The following is a 20,473-nucleotide window of genomic DNA, read 5'->3' as shown; positions in this document are numbered from 1 at the left end:
AATGCCGGTTGGTTTATACGCTGGCGCACACTTAATTTAAGCTGTAAACAAGCACACATGGCTTTAAAATACATTCATGGAATTTTTAGTTTCACTAAGAAGTAGAGAGCTTTCATGTGGTGGGAGGGGAAGTTGGCTTGGATTGTTCCTAACAAAGCCCCAGTGACAAAAGATAGGAGTGTAATGTGAAATTAATGATGGGTAATAGCATTTAGCAGGGGAAATCTGAAGTGATGCACTTAGTCAAAGAACATCCTTTGGATGCAAACGGTTTACAAATATTCTCAGCACCATATTACCAACTGTACATGACAACCTTAGAAATAAGACCTGATCTGAAAGGAAAAAAAATCAGTCCATTTCCATGCCTGGCTTGTGCCTGCATACTTTTCCCTCTGAAAAGTCTCCTTTTTGTAATTCTCTTTGCCCCACATGCCAGTAACTTCCATTTTCATTATACACCTTAGACTTTTTCATCCATTCCTTGCCCAGAGTATTTGAAAACCTCAGTAATGAAAGGTTATTTTGATCTTGCTTAAATTAATTTAAAACTGTATAGACACATTCTTTTTCCTACTTTAGGCAGGCAGGCAGACTAAGTACCCTTTACATCTAAGTGATACCATGTCCAAACTTTACAAAATTAGACGCCCAAATCCTTATTTAGGCATCTGTTATTTTTCAGAGGTGCTGAGCATCGTCAGCTACTATTGACTTCACTGTTGTATTCAGTTTTTTGTGTCAGTAGAAGTTATGGCATGTTCAGCATTTCTGAAAACCAAGGACTTTTATTTAATGGATTTGGGTGCTTAGCCTGAGGTTTTAAAATGCTGGACAACAATATGATAGGTATTTAGCCATATAAGCAAAAAGTTCTAATGAAAATATAGTGAAAAAGTAACTTTTCAATAAAACTACAGCCATTTAGACTGACGTAAATTTATGAAAATTGCTCTATTCAGTATAATATAACTGAGATACAATAGAGTGAAAATCAGCATTTAAAAATGAAATACCCATTCAAAAGTGGCAGAAACATTATTATGCAAAATACTTACTTCTCCTATGAGTAGCAAGAGCATGGTGTGCCACATTTGTATTTCTCCCCTGCAACAAAAACTACCCATAGAGGGCAGATTGGATAAAACACCCTTAGAACAGTGCAGCTCCTTGGTGTGTGTATTCTGTGTTGACACCAAGTGAGGATTTCAAAGGTTCATAGTGAAAATTTAAAATTGCACTATTTTAACCCTGTCTGAACAATGGACAAAAATCACTCTCTATTATTTTCCAGTGTATCTGACAGATTAACCTGCCATAAAAAATGGGCTCAATTATGATTGCCTCTGGTGTCAAGATTACAACCAAGTTTACAGTAACTTTTCATGGGAGCTCTGGCTACTCAGTGGTGCACACCTCTTAAATGCACCCCCAACTTCTCAAGCACAGCCATTCTATAGGAGTAAAATCTGCACTGGCACCTGAAAATCCACATTTCTGCCTGCCAGGGCCCAGATTCTACCGGGTGTGCTGCAGATGGATTGCATTGCTGCTAGAGCCCTCCGGAGGAATTGTACCGCACATGTGACCCATCAGCTCTGCCATCCTTATGTCAGGGACTTTTTAACCCAGACGGCAAGGTTCGTTGTCTGACCGCAGAGTGAGAGACAGGCAACACCAGCAAGGTCCAATACAAGCTCTTTATTGAAGAGTGCACACAACAATAGAGAGCGGCCCGTCTCAGATGTGAGATTGGATTTCCAATCAAACAATGAATCAGACTATAATAGATAGACTATATCACCTCCATTCCCATTAGTTGAAAAGAAAGGTTACTCAAATAAATGTTATACATAGCTCACAGATGCAAAGGATTACCCCTTATCCCAATAGGTACTATGCTAGGGAGCCTGACACTGAATATTAGCAAGAATAGCATTGTGAGTTCTGCCAACGGCATTCAGCACTCTGGGGAGCTGGTGAGACACTATGGCCTTCTGCACCAGCAATATGCTAATGAGACACAGCTCAACGTCTCATTTCCAGACAGTGCCATGATTCAGATATCCTAGCACCTGTGCAAGATAAGTGCCTGGATGAATTGTTGCTAGCTCAGGCTCAGTCTGGACAGATCTGATGTGTTGCTGGTAGCAGGAAAGAAGAAATTCAAGACCATAAGAAGAGCTCTGAATTCTCTTACCAATTGTCAAGGTCATATGCAGCCTCAGTGTCCTGTTGTATTTGTTGCTAGTCCTTCACACCCAAAAAAAGCAGCAAAAACCTGAAATCTTGTCTCCGTCTTTGGCTGGTTAGGATACTGTGCCCTTTTCTATCTGATCTGAACCCAGCAATGACAAACCCATGCCTTTGTCACCTTCAGGCTATACTACTGCAGTGCATTCTGCCTGGGACTGACCATAAAGGCCACACAGAAGGTCATGCCACTCACACAGGCAGCAGCCAACCTGCTCTACAGACATCATTCTGTTGCTTCATGCCCTTAACTGATTTCCCAGAATAAAATAAAGAATAATAAAAACTGCTTCAGGGTCTTGGTGCTACTCTTTGAAGCCCCACTGGATGGGGCTTACTCTTCGCCTGCGACTCACTTTCAGAGACTGATCAGTTGGGAAACTGAATTTGATAGTGTTCAAGGTATAACTGTTGGGAGCTGAATGCCAAAATTCAGTGTCAGGTCAACTGTTGAACCCCTTGTATATGAAGATCAGGATGAGGTTGGGCCCTGCCACTTTAGGGGTGCAATCCAAGCTATCTTACAATAAAAATGACCCACAATATGCTAGGCACTGTCAGGATCTTCCCTAGGAAACAAGTGAGACCGGCAACCTCACATACCACAGAAAGTGGTGATGTCAAAGCGGGGAGGGAAAATGTGATTCTTTCAAAAGCTTTTTAAGTTGCATATGTGTGTGGCGTCTAGGTAATATGGTGATGGGCTCATTACAAACACGTCAGATAGATGCTTTGCCCATCCAGCTGGCTCAACAAGTCATTACACTTGCCAGAATTATTTGCCAGCAACCTCTCCATAAACATTTGCCAGTGGGCTGTTGCAGTTCAGCAAGTCATTTCCCACTGCTGTCCCAAACCTGCTGTGTGTCCATTTGTTGTACAGTAACTCCATCTTAAACTACATTGCGTCCATTCAATTTCATTCCTTTAAAAAAGGGGCAGAATTATGGTGTCTAGATTTCAGAATGTAATAAAAAATATATACCTCTTAAAGAAAGTGAGGACCAGATTGTCTCTGGCCCTAACATGTGTGAACAGGGTGCGAAGAACTTTATGGGGCCCATGAAAGGGGCAGGTACAAGCAGGAAGCCACAGGCAGTGCTCCCCCCATGAGCCCATAGAAGCGATGGGACCATTCTTGTGCACTAGAATGCACTGTTGATTGGTCTGAGAGTGGTGAGTGGAACAGTCTACATCATCCCAAAGGCACAGCCTCACTCAGAATCTCAGAAGGTAAAAATTGCTGGCTGGTATTTTGTGCTAAAATACTGGATTTGTCCAGCACTTCAGTATCTAATGATGACTATTATGACTGTTTATTTGTACTGCAGTAGTGCCTACCAGCGCCAGCCAGATTGGGAGCCCCATTGTGCTAGGCTCTGTACAAGCACATAGTACAGAAAAAGAGCCCCAAAGACCCGATAATCAAAATAGACAAGACAGACGAAGAGTAGGAGGAGAAACAGAGGCAGAGCAATCTTGTCCAAGGTCACAAACAGGTCTGTGGCAGAGCTGGAAGTATTTGAATGGGAAATGTACAGTTCTCCTTTGAAGCTTTGAAGTCTTTGTGTCTTGAAGATGTTCTTAGACCAGTTTAGAAAGATGTTGAGCATCCTTGAGGTCTGTGGGAGTTGAGACCTTATAGGAGGTACTCAGCATCTGGTAGGATCAGACATTTCCCTTTGCCGAGTTAATGGTCATATTGGGGCAAAGGGACCTGGCCAGAGTGCCTCTGTGCTCCATCAATCCTGGCTGGTGCAATGGCCCATTGGGCCCATTTCAGGCAACATAAATTAGAGATGCAGCCTGCTCCCTCAGGTAGACCTGACCTGCCCCATAAGCTAGTGCAGAAAGGAAGTAATGTAGGGCCATGCTTCACCATAGCCCAACTCCTTTGAGGTGATATGCTGTCCCAGGAATGCACAGAGGAGGAGGTCCTTTTACTCCCTTGAGCTTAGGGGCTATGACAGTGACTCTTCTTTGCATGAGGAAAGAGAAGCTCCTTCAGCTCTCCCCACACTGGATAGCCATTCAGTCACGGCCTGTCCCTGAATGAATGATAGTTTACTGGAAACCAATAACCAGTGTTTGAGAGTTCACTTCTACCATTACATGCAGTTGATCACACTGTCCTTATAAACCAATAGCAGGCAATATGACAACAGGGTGTTTCCATGCATTGATAATGTGACCTCAGCTACTTAATATTTTAAAATCCCTAAACTGGAGGATATTTGACTCTTACAAATTTTTTAATCTGACTCTTAATGGTCTTTGCCAGATTTGTGGCCTATGGCAGACAGGCTTATTATATGGCTTCCAATTAATTCTTGCTTCTCATTTGAAGTTTTGTTAGAGACAACGCTTTTAAATAATATCTCTTGCATTAAAGAGTAGAAGAAATCTATCAGTTATCTTTTTTTTACTGAAGTGATTAACACAGGTATCATCTCAAAGTGCTGGATTGCATCAGCACAGCGATCTGACACTTACATGTAAACGCTGTGCTTTAGCTAGCAAAAATGTATAGTGCCCGTGACTAAGAGGATGTGCTACCCCAGCTCAGAGCAGGATTAATTTCAAAAATACTTTTTTTTAAGTCAGTGGTTACATAAAGCAGATGATTTTCAGTCAGAACAATCCAAATTAGCTTTTTATTGGGGTTGGATAGAATTAATGGAGTTTTCATCTATTTTCACCCAAAGTAGTTTTCCATTGACTTCAGTAGGAGTGAGATCAGAAAGCAACTTATGATGCTGCAAACCTTTCCCGCATCAGAGTCCCATCAAAATCAATCACCTGAGTAAGAGTTTACAGGATGTAAGCTCTTCAGGCATGGTTTTGTTGTTCATTTGTCTGGAAACTGCCTTGCATGCCTATGATGTGATTTCGATAATAATAATAATGTTAAATAGGTTACTAGTACTATTCTTCTTCTTCATTTGTTTCCAGCAACACCCACAATGTGCTGGGCACTTTCTAATCTTAAAAAAAAAAACAAAAAACACTCCTCTGGAACATTTTACAATGAAAAGGAGACAAAATGGGCAAAGAATGTGAGAAAATGTTGGGTTAATTTTTACTAAATTATATGTGAAAGAACAAGGGAAATTTCTTTCACAGTTTTCTGTGTAGAAGAGGCTGATTAAAATTATCATGAATCTAGTTGCTGTCTGTGCCCCTAAGAAATGTGCATGGTATAAGTCAGCTTTTGTAATAGTGGCAGGGTACCATATTTTCTTTTAACAACAAAGTTTTATTTCCTATTCCCAGATTCATAGATTTTAAGGCTGGTGGGGACCATTAAGATCATCTTAATCTGACTTCTTGTATAGCACACAACTACTGGACGCATCAGAACTCAAACCAGTTTCCATAAGGGGATCACAAAATTTTCTTTTTATTCTATCTCAGAGGCATTCTATAATTAATGATGCTGCACAGCGATATCTACATTATAGTGTAGCATATGGAAATAGTGCCTCCCTTCATTAGAGGTACTGCGGGCCCACTTTGCTGGAGAAATTGGGAAGATAAGTCATGGCCAGATCCTTCTTTCTCTTCAGCTCTGCTGAAATAAAGATCATTTCCTTTATCTCTTTCACACGTTCTAGATGAACATTAGCATTTTTAGTTAATTTATTTTTACAAAGCTGTAACTGTCTCACATCATGTTGTAATTATTGACCCTGCAGAAATTAATAATTAATCTTTTTTTCTCTAATTTTTCTCCTGAGGCCAAGGTTGAAATATGATCAAGTTTAAAAATACTGCTTTTTGGCTGGAGCTTTCCAAGGTGCCACCAGTGGGAATTAGACTCCCCAACTCCCAATGACTTTCAGTGGGAGTTCAGTGCCTTACGCCCACAGGCATCTCTGAAAGTACCAGACTGTATTTGTACTCTTCTGCCTGCCAATAGGTCTTACTGAAGGGACTTTTCCTCTGATGCTTACTAAGGAATATTACAACTTCAGGCATCTGTCCCACAATATGTTAGGGCTACAGGGTTTTATTTGTTTGTCTTTTTGCTGTCCTTTTTACCCTTATCATTCTGACTTGCTGCCCGCATTGTAGCTGCTGACCTTTACTCACAATCTCCTCTGACATCCAAGCTAAATTAATTATTTTCCATTGACAAGCAAGGGGGCATTGTTTGCAATATTTGCATCACCAAAAGTCCAGCAACAGAGTATGAAATCCATCCATCTTATGCCCCCTGCTCCCCTGCAAGGGTGAGCACCACAGGTCAGTATTTAGCCCTATTTGTATTTTACATTTTACACTCAGATACTAAATAAAAAGCTGGTTTTCCCACTGAAGTATAAGATCATTGTCAGTGGTAAAGTCCAATTGTTAATGGGAGTGTGCATGTGACCTGTTACATTCAGCCAGGAAAGATTTTATCCTAAACTGTCCGTATATGCCAGTTATGTATGTTTTATTTGCATATGGTGTATTTTATATATTAATTTTCTGAGGTCAACATTTCTTACGGAAACTGGCAGGTTTTTGTTTTATTCTTCAACAGACCTTTTATTAATACACTGCCAGCTACGTCCAATGTTGTAAGTACATGGCTTTGCAAAGACTGTGCAGCAGTCTTTTTGTAAAAGTCAACAGTCTGTGCAATTTTATCTTTTCTGGTGTAAATAAGATGTTACATTGTCTTTGAAGATATCACAATGTATTATTGGTTTTTTCAAGATTACAGCAGAATACTCTATTTAAATGAACTCAGATACAGATCAGTTCATTTGTTGCTCCCACACAGCTGTTGTGCATGGAATCCTAATAAGATAGTTTTACACCCAATGCATTTTATGGCCTTATTGCTTGAAAGATTTGTTGTGTGAAGAGAGAACTGTATTTCATGTAAATCCATGACTAATTTAGTCATCTGTAATTTATAACTAGAATGTACCACTAGATGGCAGTCTCTCCACATAGCCAAATGAAAGCATGCATTATATGCAAATGAGTATCAAACAAATCCTCCGATATCCAAAGTTGTTTACATTGTATTTCACAATAGTTGTCTTGTCCAGCTGGTTAACATTTAGATGCATGTTGTGTCTAATGTCGAAATTTGTGTAATGTGTTAGTTTCCTTCATCATTCACGTGCTGTAGCACTCAGAAAAACCAATCAATGACTCCAATATCTAAACAATTGGATACATTAAACCTTATGTCACAGTAAACTTGTATGTGTTATTTTCTGTTTACACTTAGTTTGCCAGATCTGTTACAGTGATTGATCTTTTCTGTTTGTTTTTGAACAGGGCTTTTTTGAAGAAGAGGAAGGTAAAGAGTATATCTATAAAGAACCCAAGTTAACAGGGCTGTCTGAGATCTCGCAGAGACTGCTAAAACTTTATGCAGATAAGTTTGGAGCAGACAATGTGAAGATGATCCAAGATTCCAACAAGGTATGGGAGAAATGCTGCTTTTAGATGCATGTAAAGTGGGAGCAGTGCATTCAAATTTGACCCATAGAGTTCTTTCAAAAATACATGCTGCACTTTTGTTAATTGGTGAAAATCTGTTCCTTTCATTCAGAATACTATGGGCTGGATTGTGGAGTTCCCACAAGCCCTGAGTAAGAGGCAGCACTTAGTGGCAGTGATGCAGGAGCAGAGTCACAGTCTGGTCCTGGTTCCCCCTTGATCCAGGGGTATATTAAGCAGTGCAAGCCTTTTATCTGGCGCTCTTTAGCCTTCTTTCTGCAATGGTTCTGCTGTACTTGGTGGTACGTTAGGGGGAGAGTCAGAGCTCCACCATCTTCCTGTTCCAGCCTTCTCAGATCCTGGGGGGCGGGGTGGGTAGGAATAAAATCCAATGTGGGTGGCTCTCCCCTCTAAGACTATACTTACACTGTGAGCTAGGGGTGTCTCACACACTCGCTTGTGTACACATACTCGTGCTAGCTCTCATCAAGTTAACGCAAGTATAAATAGCGGTGTAGCTGCAGTAGCATGGCTGGCAGCAGCTGAGTACAATCCCACCTGAAATTGGTGGCTTGAAAGCCTGAGCTCCAGCCCAAACCACCACATCCACACTGCTATTGTTAGCACTCCAGCTTGAGCCCCGCTAACATGAGTCTGTCTACCCGGACTGGGTGGCTCACTCCCAGCTGCAATGTAGACATATCCCAACTATGACTCATGATGTAGGCAGTCCATCGAGGGGAGTAATGGGTCACATTATGCCCCCTGCCTCCCTGAATGGGTGAGTGCCATGGGTCAGGATTTAGCCCTATTTATATTCAACACCCATATACTAAATAAAAAGCTGGTTTTCCCACTGAAGTGTAAGATCACATCACCACACTTCACTCTACACCACACTGGCATTCTCTCTGTAAGGCTGTTCCTGGGAGCCAAAGATTTAACACTGTTGTGATACCATAAACGTTTCCAAGAAGGAGTTTCTAATGGATATGAGCAGAGTACGGAACTAGTATGCACTAGTTTTATAACAAAAATGAGCCATGCCTTCTAGTAGGGCCTAATGCTGTACTGGCCTGGTGGTGTAGCCACAAGACATGTTGTAAGAGTACGTACATCACAAATGTGTATTACCATTGCAAGGCAGAAATTGGCTATTTCCTTTCTAATTCATTCAACCCACATCCAATGTTGCCATTGAGCTGTACTCAAAACTCCCATTGACTTCAACTGAAAAACATGCCCCATAGTCAGTTATCTAAATATTAATGTATGTGCCTAACATTACTTTTGAAAATCATGAGCTGCATCTACACAAATATCAATAAAACCACAGCGGGTAAAAACAGCAAGCCTGTAAACAACACTCAGTATCAGATAAATTGTTTCATCATGTGTAAAAATGTTAACGCAGGTCAACCCCAAAGACTTGGATCCAAAATATGCCTATATCCAGGTCACATATGTCACGCCTTTCTTTGACGAGAAGGAGGCTGAAGACAGGAAGACTGACTTTGAAATGCATCACAACATCAACCGTTTTGTATTTGAAACGCCTTTCACGCTGTCAGGAAAAAAACACGGAGGGGTAGAAGAGCAATGCAAGAGACGCACAATCCTGACAAGTATGTTGCTGCCTTTTTTTCTGTTAAGAGTTCTGACTAAAAGAAATTGAATATGATGTCAAAGGGCAATGCTGCTCAAAAATCAATGGGCATAATATGGTCCACAATCTGTTATTTGCCAACAGTTTTGTTTTAAGTGAGCAATGACCATTTCACTGTGTCCATATTTCTGTGCATAGTTTTTAATGTGCCCAAATTGCACACATGATACGATTTTGCAGACAGTTACATAACAAAAGAAAAATGATCTGTTTGTAGAATAATCAGCTGACATTATTCTTCCTTGTTACTCTCCTCTCACTCACCCCACTTTCTCAGTAGAGTTACTCCTAATTTACACCGGTTTAGTGAAATCAGAATCCTCATTCTTTATTCTTCTTAGCTTGCATAGTCTAAAGATAAAGCAGAGTGGAGCTTGTAAGATTTACCTGTTTGGAAAAATAAACCACTTCAGATAGGAGTATTTGGTAAAAATTAGAACATGATACCAGGTTTACAGAAGTAATAATATATTACTATATAATATAGAATAAATATATAAAAAACAAAACCCTACATTTCTTATGTCTTGTCAGTGGGAGATATGCCCAGAAATCCCTGTGTTCTAAGACAGGAAGGCAAGAAGTATTGCAGGCACCAATTTCCATTGAATCAAATTAAACTGTAGTAATGAACAGAAAATGTTTAGCTTTTATTCATGATTGAAATCTCATCTTAAAGAAAAGTGATAAACATCCATGAAATTACTGCTAAAACTTGACATATCTGAAATTTTGGATGAGTGTACAAGTAACTGTCTGAATATGCACTTGATGAGCTTTGTTCTCACGAGTAGAAATGAATACAGAGGCTGACATTTAAGGAAAGACTTCAAAATGACAGAAAGAACAGGAGTACTTGTGGCACCTTAGAGACTAACAAATTTATTAGAGCATAAGCTTTCGTGGACTACAGTCCACTTCTTCGGATGCATATAGAGTGGAATATATATTGAGGAGATATATATACACACATACAGAGAGCATGAACAGGTGGGAGTTGTCTTACCAACTTTGAGAGGCCAATTAAGTAAGAGAAAAAAACTTTTGAAGTGATAATCGAGATAGCACAGTACAGACAGTTTGATAAGAAGTGTGAGAATACTTACAAGGGGAGATAGATTCAATGTTTGTAATGGCTCAGCCATTCCCAGTCCTTATTCAATCCTGAGTTGATTGTATCTAGTTTGCATATCAATTCTAGCTCAGCAGTCTCTCGTTGGAGTCTGTTTTTGAAGTTTTTCTGTTGTAAGATAGCCACCCGTAGGTCTGACATTGAATGGCCAGACAGGTTAAAGTGTTTTCCCACTGGTTTTTGAGTATTATGATTCCTGATGTCAGATTTGTGTCCATTAATTCTTTTGTGTAGAGACTGTCCGGTTTGGCCAATGTACATGGCAGAGGGGCATTGCTGGCACATGATGGCATATATCACATTGGTAGATGTGCAGGTGAACAAGCCCCTGATGGTATGGCTGATGTGATTAGGTCCTATGATGATGTCACTTGAATAGATATGTGGACAGAAAGTGACATTTTGAAAATGAAAAAGTTCTTTTTCATGTTGAAATTTTTTGTTTCAAAATGTAAGTTAATTTATAGTTTATAAAAAAGATTAAAATGAATTTTGAACATTATTTTTAAATTTCAGTTAACCAAATATTTTTTTCAGACTTTCGATTCATGAAAACGTTTGAGATTTTTGACTTCTCATCCCAGTTTGGAACAGGAAAAAAATTTGAAATTCAAAAATTCTCTCAGGATGATTTCCTTCCCACTTCTTGCTTTTGATGAGGCATGTCCTCTCTGTCTGCTTCCCTTTGTGACTATGACAACAGTCGTGTTGGATAATTACTGTTTCATGACTGATTTGTTACAATTAGTGAATGTAGGAGATCTAGGCCTCAGCTAAGCAAAGTCTTTAAGCTCATGCCTGATTTTCATTATGAGAGTAGTCTTTTTGATTTTAGGGAACTGCTGAAGTGCCTAAAGTTAAACACAGGCTTATGAATCAGGGCCCTAACACAGAATAAGAAATATGTGAATTTTAAAATCTATGACTTTTGAGAGTCATGTGTTGTCAGATTCTGACAAATATACAAGACACATAATGCTAGATCAAAATGGAACCAGTAATGACTGCATCAAAATATCAGTTTAGACCTGCTGAGCCAATCCTGTACATGTATTAATTTTCCTGGCCCACAAAGGTGTTTATAAAATGGAAAAAATGAGTGCAGTCTAAACTATGAATCCACTAGCATTGCTTCCATAATTACCAGCTTGTGGGAGTGGAATTTCTTTGACTGTTTTACATTTGTTTTTGAGCAGCCAGTCATTTATTTCCGTACGTGAAGAAGCGTATTCAAGTCATAAGCCAAACAAGTACAGAACTGAACCCTATTGAAGTAGCTATTGATGAGATGTCCAAAAAGGTTTCAGAACTTAAACAGCTTTGCACAATGGAAGAAGTGGACATGATTAGACTGCAACTCAAACTTCAAGGAAGTGTCAGCGTCAAGGTATCAATGGCTCAGTTTTATGTTTACATACCAACCACCTTTTTTATTTGGGTCTTTGCAACTTGTGGAGCATATTTAATCTATTTTACTCCAGAGTATTTGAGTCTTGTTCCAGTGCCCATTGAAATCAGTGGAAAGACTCCCATTGACTTTAATGGGTGTTGGATCGATGCCTGACAGTGTTGTTATAATTAAGTCTGTTAAGGTATGTTGACTTTGCAATAAAAGATTCCTGGCTGCAGCTGGACCCGGGTCAGCTGATGTAGGCTTGGAGGGCTCAGGCTGCAGAGCAAAAAATTGCAGTGTAGACGTTCAGACTCAGGCTGGAGCCCTGGCTCTGAAACCCTGAGAGGGTGGAGGGTTTTTTTAGTCCGACAGCCTGATCCCCACAAGCCCGAGTCAATTCACCTGGGCCCTGAGACTTGGTGCCGTGGTATTTTTTTTGCAGTGTACATATCCTTAGTGTTCCTATAATAAGTGTTAAGCTCTTTCTAACCTGAACAGCCTGGCCATATTAAACTAAAGCCTGGCACTCAAATGAGCATTCAGATACTTTTTTAAAGAGAACCTTTTACAGGTCAGTTTAATGATTTCTTAGGTAGAAAAACTGGGATTAGAGAGAAGAGCATATTTGGCCCTTGTGATTCAGTGTGATTCGTTTTTTGACTACATTAGCTAAAATCCAGTGCACTGTTTGCATATGAAACCTTCTAAGACATCATTTATCTGGCACATGGGCCCAGATCTTCAGTTGATGTAAATCAGCCTGGCTCCTTTCATTTCAATAGAGCTATTCCAGTTTACACCTGCTGGGGATCTGACCTACAATCTAATTTTGGTATTTTTTGTTAAATTGAAATACCTACCATATTTGTATTTGGAAAATGGCACCTCGGAAGATTAACGGTTTCTCTTAAGTCATTGATTCAGAACACATGGAAGATAAATACCGATGTGTTTAGCTTTGGTTGGGAAATGCTTTTAGCACTTGCCTGAATGCAGCTTTAGGCTAGGCAGAATGTCTTTAAGATGCAGAATATGGAACAAAAGCTCTATTCATATTTACCCTGTACAATCCATTTGAAGTCATTGTCATTTCACGCACTGTAAGCACAGGAATTGACCCTGAGCCTTAAACAATGAGAATTATAAATTACAGTCAAACTGTACTGTTCTGCCCCTAACCAGGTGCTTTTCCCCCAACAGGTAAATGCAGGACCAATGGCATACGCCCGAGCTTTTCTTGAAGAAACAAATGCTAAGAAGTATCCTGATAACCAAGTCAAACTTCTGAAGGAAATCTTCAGGTAAACATTCTTGTTTTCAATGTAAACGCTAGACTTTATTTGGCCGGTACAAACAGATGAGAAACATTCAGTGATATGACATGAAATTAGGCAGAATGTTTTATGTAGAACTAGATAAAGCCACATCTTGCAATTCGTTCTTGGCATCTCTTGACGTTGGGTAAATCACATTGGCCTGAGTGCTCCTAGGGCTTTATAACTGAGTGCCATAATTTGCCCCAACTAGTTTATAACTTTAAGTTGGGGGCATAATATTTTTTCACTGGAGTTTTTTTGAATAGATGTTTTTTGGTGTATGTTTATGCTTGTAGGCAGTTTGCAGAAGCATGTGGGCTTGCTCTTGAAGTTAACAAACGCCTTATTAAAGAGGACCAGTTAGAATATCAAGAAGAAATGAAGTCTCATTATAAGGATATGCTCAGCGAGCTCTCTGCAGTCATGAATGAACAGGTCAGATATACTATTTTAACTTTTTGGTGGTGGGGATGGAGGTGGCTATTTGTTTCCTATGATGAATGAATACAATTAACTTCAGGGTTAATACAATTAACCACAAGTAAAATACTAATAATGCAGACTGCAACCAAGAACAATGCAACAATTATTGTGCAAACTTATTTGTGCAGTTTGACCAATTCCACTCAATCCTGACCTGTATAATTCCTGCTATATTATGTGTAAAACTCTCTAACATCCACCAAAATAACTAAAACTGCCTTTTATTCACACCTTTTGTTATTTCGGTGCTGCATCTGTGTGTGGACTCTTTTACTTTAAATTAAGAGTGTCTTGTTTTGATTTAGGGCAAGTAATAATTTATCTACAGTAAGAGATTCCACACAGAAACTGGAAGCAAAATAACAAAAGGGCGAATTAAAACCGATTTAGTTACTTTGGTGTATATTAGTATGTAAACAGCTCTAAATTGCGCCTGGAAAATTCTCACACATGAACAGGTAATTGTACATGAAAAGTGGCTAACTGCACATATAAGTACCATTTGAATGCAGAGTTACTCAGTTTACATAATTATCAGTGTCATAATTACTGGTATCTAACAAGGATATTTAATGAACACCCCATAGACCCTATGGCAGTTAATTTATATTATACATCTTCACAAGTAAGGTGAATGATAACTACAGCTTATTGAATAATATAAGAAGTGACTCATAAATATACTTTCAAATAAGCATGGCAAGTTTGCTTCACTATCACTGAGCCACATTCTCATGTGGTGCAAATCGATGTAGCTCCGTTAAAGTAAATGGAAATATGCTTATTTGCACCAGCTGGGAATCTGGTCCATTATTTGCTATGATTTGTTATTTCAGGATTCTGATTACCACTAGTTTATTTATGAAAATGTTTGTTGAACTCCAAACATTTCATAAGTTTTATCATAGTCTTCAAAAAAGTCATCCAAAAGTGTTGTGTTAAATTTAGAAGTGTTGAATGTGTCATTTTTTATTCATGGTTCATGAGTCTCCTGTTTAAATCGTTTTAATCATCCAGTCACTCACCAGAAACACTACCATGTGACTTAGGTGAACAAATTAGGCACCACAAATAATGAAAAATGAATAGGTAAAATGATCAAGTTACTAGCAGTCCACAAACTGAAATATGCATAAGATATTCAGTGAATACTTTTCAAATACAAATATGAACCTCAGTATCATTGAGCTGTAAGTTTTTTCAGTGAAGGCAAATATTGATAGACTGCTACTACGTAATTACTTGTACATAGCAAGGCTTTTATTTTTCCAAGCGGGTTGGTAACACCAAAGCCTATGAGAGCAAAAGCCCAGATAGTTGGTTATTTCCTCAAAACCAAGATGTTTTGAAAAATCTCTGTTAAAAAACTAACTAAAAATGTGTGTCTTCCTACCACCATCTTGTTACAGTTTGCCTTTCCTACCTGGCATGTTTCAAAAAGAAAGTCCTTTTGCAGCTTTCAATATTTTTCTCCCTGCCGGTTGACTAGTGTCTTTGGAAGCCATTGTATCATATTCTCACCATTGTGAAAAGATTATTTATGGGCACAAAACACCAATTCTCTGGAAAGTTCTTCACACTCTAATTGCTATGTTCCATTAATAGATCTCTGAGAAATTTGTCTTTTGCTGTTGCAGAAACATAATTAAGGGCAAAAGAACACCAAATATTTTGCTTTCTGAAAATCCAGCAATAAAACAGGAATTTTTCTTCCCGCTTTCCAAGCAATATGATTTTTTGCACAGCTTGAGTCCTCTTGCTTCCCTACTTCTGAGCAGAGAGCACCACCACCAGACATTTTACACACTGTAAATTGTAGCTGAAATATTTTTCACATTGGGAAACCTCAAGACACTATCATAATGGTACCATGTTCTCTACAGTGACATTATGGTCTGGTGTGTTGCTCATTGTTGTATTTAAGATTGTTTTGATAGCACACCCACTGACAGTGACTCTCTCATTACATATGCTCTTCTCTCTCTCTTTTTTTTTTTTTTTTCTGGCAGCTCTATCATGGTCCATGCTTATACAGCTTCTCTTCTTCCCTGTCTAACATTTCCCTCAATACTGTAGACAAAAGTGGTATGTTTATTTTTCTTATGTCTATACTTTCCTTTGATGTCACGTGCTTTCACTTGCTGATTTTCTGTTTTACCTACATTTTACGTCCATTTAAGTGTCATGTCTAACTATTTGTGTTCAATCCAGCAAGGGGTTTGGGGGGAAAAAAGATATGATACATGTGCAGTCTGAGTTCATGAACAACCTTGGCACTAATGATTCTTGCAGTTAGGATCATGGAGCTTAGCAGAAGGTGTTATCCTCAGTCTTTGGTGGGGAAGTGCATTTTCCATGATATGGCATTGTAACCTGCTAATACCAAATGGTTGGAGAAGGATCACATTCTGCCTTCCTTGCCATAAGGCAAGTTCTGCAATGATGGCAGTGGTGGCTGGAGGAGAGGGTCAGGAACATACATCTTAGGAACTGCACAGAAAAAAAAACAGGTTTAAGCGCAGCATTATGTCTGTTGCACAGACAATGGGAGCTCATGCACAGACAGTAAGTTTGAGTCCTGGGGAAAATGATGGCAGCTGTCTCACCACAGCCCCTGACAGAAGAGTAAGCACTGTGTTTGTGTATGAAGATGATTTGGCATTCCAGGGTGGGGAGGGGAGCGGGTGGAAGGGGATCTCAGAATCCTTCTGTACTTACTTTCTCTAGAAGCCAGGCGTAATGAGGAATGATGTTTGCCAAATGCCCGAGAAGTACCATTGCAAAAGGAAAGGGGAAGGAGAAAACTTTTGAGTTGCCCAGGGGACCAAATATTACAATAAATACCTGTTTTTCCCTCTGTGTACTTGTTCTGCCTGTGTTGTTTAATCTTTATATACATATTTATTTTATTTCTAATTGTTAAAGATAATACCCCTGTTCTGCCTTGAGACATATGTTCACAGCTCTTATTGGCTCCAGGGAGTATGTGAGATAGAATTGGGACCAATGATTACACAGACATGTATGCAGAGATACTGTCAACTGGTTTTAGGCAAAACATTCAGATTTAAGAAACCTATTCTGTTTAAATACTCCATTGCATTTTTGTGACGCCAAACTCAACATCTTTGTGCTACTTCATGAGAACCAGGAATGTAAGGTAAAACTGACCTATTTTCATTATTGACGCTGAGTGAAATAGAAAAAGTAAACACAATCAACATAAATGATAAATAGCAAAATAGGCTTCTAGGGCCAAATTTTCAGGTGCAATAGGAAAGTCATGCAAAATGCACAATCACTAGTATGTACAAAATCTTTCTTTGCATGTATGAATTGTGGTTGCTGAAGTCTGGGTTTAGATGCACAGTAACCCACGTTGCAGACACAAACATTCATTTGCATGCGTAGATGCAGGATTTCATTTGTGTAATGGGTGCAAACTCTGGACCGGATTATGCCACCCTTATTCCCATTAAGTAGTATTCTACTCCCTGACTAACTGAGGTCCCTGGGTCTACTTGCAGAATAAAGTATTAGTCAGTGTAAGAGTTTCAGAATCTGGCCCCCTTTTTGCAGTGCTTTCCTATTGTATGTGCAGGTTTTGTCCTTTACAGTCCTTTCAGATTTAATAATCTTGAGTGTAACAGAAGTAAGGGCTTTTCTTTTATATTATTTATTTATTTATTTATTGTTTTTTGTAAATATGAATGTTATGTCAAGATTGTCTCTTTTAATTTTTCTAAGCCTAAGTAATCATTATATGCTGGAGAATGCATATTTCATGAGCTCCAGGACAAGAGAAAACTCTTTTCAGTCACTCTTGTCCCCAAGATCAGTATTCATTGGGAACTCTGATGGTAGCTGATCCCCAAGTAACAAATAAAGTCACAAGAAGGAGTTTAGGAGAAATTCTAACTTCTTTAGCACAATTACTGCCAATATCTTTATTTTAAATTCAGACTTGATAAAGAAGTGTTGGCAAAGACAAGAAACACTGGTGATTCCAAGTATCAGAGGGGTAGCCGTGTTAGTCTAAATCTGTAAAAAGCAACAGAGGGTCCTGTGGCACTTTTAAGACTAACAGAAGCATTGGGAGCATAAGCTTTTGTGGGTAAGAACCTCACTTCTTCTTACCCACGAAAGCTTATGCTCCCAATGCTTCTGTTAGTCTTAAAGGTGCCACAGGACTCTCCATTGCTTTTTGGTGATTCCAAGTGGCTTGAGCACTGGCCTGGGACTCAGGAGACCTGGGTCCTATTTAGGGTGACCAGACGTCCCGATTTTAGGGGATTTGTCCTGGGTCCCGACCTTACATCAGTCGGGACGCACTTTGTTCCGATATCGGGAGACCGTCTGATGGAGGACACAAGCCGGTGCTGCTCACCTCTTCTTCCTGGGCCTGGGGCAGCGCAGCTGAACTCCCGGCGCTCGCCCGCCGGCCGGCAGGAGCCTGCAGTACTGCAGCCCCACTCCCCAGGCACGCACAGAGATGGCGAATAGGTCTCCACTGTGTGCTGCAGGGGCAGGGCTTGTAGGCGCCGGCAGCGAGCCCCCCTGCCCCCGCCCCTCTTGACCCGACCCGCGCGACCTTAGGAGTCAGAGGGACGGGACCTGCCTGCTGGATGCTTCCTGGGAGCCGCTCCAGGTAAGGCTAGCATTGCCTGGGACTCACCTGGCCCCCTGGCAGGTCCCTCTGGTGGGGGAGGAGGGGCTCTGTGTGCTGCCCCCCTCCCTCCCCAAGGGGGGAGGTGGATACGGAGCAGAGGCAAGCTGGGGGGGGGGCAGGGCGTGGAGCTGCCGGTGATTTCTCCGTTTTTCCTGTGCTCCGGCAGTTTTTTTTGTTTGTTTTTTTGTTTTGCTCTGCCACCGACTTGTTGGTGGTTTTTTTTTTTGCTCCGTTTCCCCCTTCCCCCCCCCCGTCCCGATATTTGACCTCTGTCATCTGGTCACCCTAGTCCTATTCTCAGCTTTGCCACCAAGCGAACTTGGGGATAATGATATTGACTTCCTTTTCACCTCCTCATGTAGTCTTCCTTGAAAGAAGACAAGCTCTCAATCTATTATTATTATAAATAGCAAAAGAAATGTTGCTGGGACTAAAGAGAACTTTTTCTAGCAGTTGTATATATCTTTATCACATGTGGCAGGGGGAAGCATTTTTTTGCTGTTGAGTTCCTCTCTGATGCATCTAGGTCTAATTGTCTATGGGCCTTATCCTACATACCCTTACTAACGCAAGGGAGGCTTGCCTATGTGAATAAAATTGTGCAGGCTCTATCCCTATATTTGTACAGTACATTACTGGCCCTGATCCTGCTATCAGGCGGATCCTTGCAACTGCCTGCATCCCCATGCAAATCAGTGGGGTTCTGTATGGGCACAAGGATCTGCCTACAAGGGTCTGATTGCAGGATGGGGGTGTGCATATGCAACATTACAAGTAGTCAAATAGTGGTAAGTCTAATGAGTTTATAAAGTGTAGGTGACTACTCAATTTGGGATTACTTGAGAGTATTGTTGAAAAAACATTGCTTAGGGAAGTATGCAATATATTGATTGACAGAATGTAAGATATTCATGTTGAGGATTCCAACCAAGGACCCAATTCTGCCGCCTTCATTCGAGAAACCCTCTTAACGAGAGTATGGCCTGAGTAATAACTGGAGGATTGGGTCTCCAAATGAAGTTAATTTTTTGAACTACAAGTTTCCTTTATCAAGCATCCAAAATAAATAATGCATTATTTAATAAACAAAAATATAAGATAAGTGAAAACAAAGTAAAAATTGTTGAAATAAATACTCAATGGATTCATTTTGTTTTCATCTGTTTCTTTTAATTTTTTTTTTTTAATAAAAAGATTATCCACAAGGAGGATTCAGCAAAGCCACAAGGAATGGAACGAACCTATTCACGAACCTTCAGTAGAACAAACACAGCCCCGCCAGGAGCAGTGATATCAAATACTGACATTTGACTGAAACATCTTTGACTTTATGCATACCTCGGGAGGAAATTTTTTTTTAAGTGTAAAGTGATCATGAACAATACAGTGAAAATGGATTGTGCGATATGGTTTTAATTTATTGGAAGTCTTCACAGTGATAATATTTTTTAAAACTGCTAGCTTGATTTTTTTTTTTGTCCAGCCCTGTATTTGTACATTTCCTATCCTTTTTTTTTTTTTTTTGTTATTGAGAAGTCTTTTATTAAGCGAAGCTGAATATGAAATTTCCATTGAACATTTAGCTCCACAGCAAGCCCTAAGTTTGCTGTAAATGTTAATATATCTAATACTAAGTCCTAGTATACATATATTTTAAAGGTCAAATGTGGGTGTTTTATAACATTTAAGTATGTCATAATTGTAAATAGAGGATGTGTAAAATATGTCATTTTTACAAAATTTAAAAGACTATCTTTTTAGTTAATAATTATAAGTGTACTAAAAATATGAATAACTTTTCAGATACAGTTATATTAAAATATTTGTGTATGTGTACAAAAAATGTCTATAAAGATTTCTCTTTGAAGACAGTGCATTGGTTTATAGAATTTTAAAATCATAGAAATGTAGGAGGAAAAGGTCATCTAGTCCAGTCTCCTGCACTGAGGCAGGACTAAGTATCTACACCATTCCTGACAGATGTTTGTCCAACCTGTTCTCAAAAGCCTCCAATGATGGAGATTCTACAACCTATCTTGGTAATTTGCTCCAGTGCTTAATCACCTTACAGTTAGGAAGTTTTTCCTAATGTCTAGCCTAAATCTCCATTACTGCA

The 20,473-nt window shown here is 39.6% G+C and overlaps 1 protein-coding gene across 9 annotated transcripts in view; it reads left to right on the top strand.

The window, feature by feature from the left end:
• DOCK10 (dedicator of cytokinesis 10) overlaps positions 1-20,228 on the top strand; it is a 228,050-nt gene extending 207,822 nt beyond the window's left edge. For 6 of the 9 annotated variants that reach the window (XM_054040397.1, XM_054040402.1, XM_054040395.1 and 3 more), the window contains 7 exons: positions 7,534-7,680; positions 9,113-9,323; positions 11,693-11,883; positions 13,090-13,190; positions 13,502-13,640; positions 15,698-15,773; positions 19,552-20,228. In XM_054040397.1, coding sequence (XP_053896372.1) covers positions 7,534-7,680; positions 9,113-9,323; positions 11,693-11,883; positions 13,090-13,190; positions 13,502-13,640; positions 15,698-15,773; positions 19,552-19,619 — 933 coding nt within the window. In that variant the 3' untranslated portion in view covers positions 19,620-20,228. The remainder of the gene's footprint in view (positions 1-7,533; positions 7,681-9,112; positions 9,324-11,692; positions 11,884-13,089; positions 13,191-13,501; positions 13,641-15,697; positions 15,774-19,551) is intronic. The other 3 variants (XM_054040400.1, XM_054040394.1, XM_054040401.1) reach the window with 1 other exon arrangement.
• Positions 20,229-20,473: the final 245 nt, after the last annotated feature.

Source organism: Malaclemys terrapin, chromosome 9 (genome assembly GCF_027887155.1).
Source record: "Malaclemys terrapin pileata isolate rMalTer1 chromosome 9, rMalTer1.hap1, whole genome shotgun sequence".
NCBI lineage: Eukaryota > Metazoa > Chordata > Testudines > Emydidae > Malaclemys > Malaclemys terrapin.
This window is presented reverse-complemented; position numbering and strand designations above follow the sequence as displayed.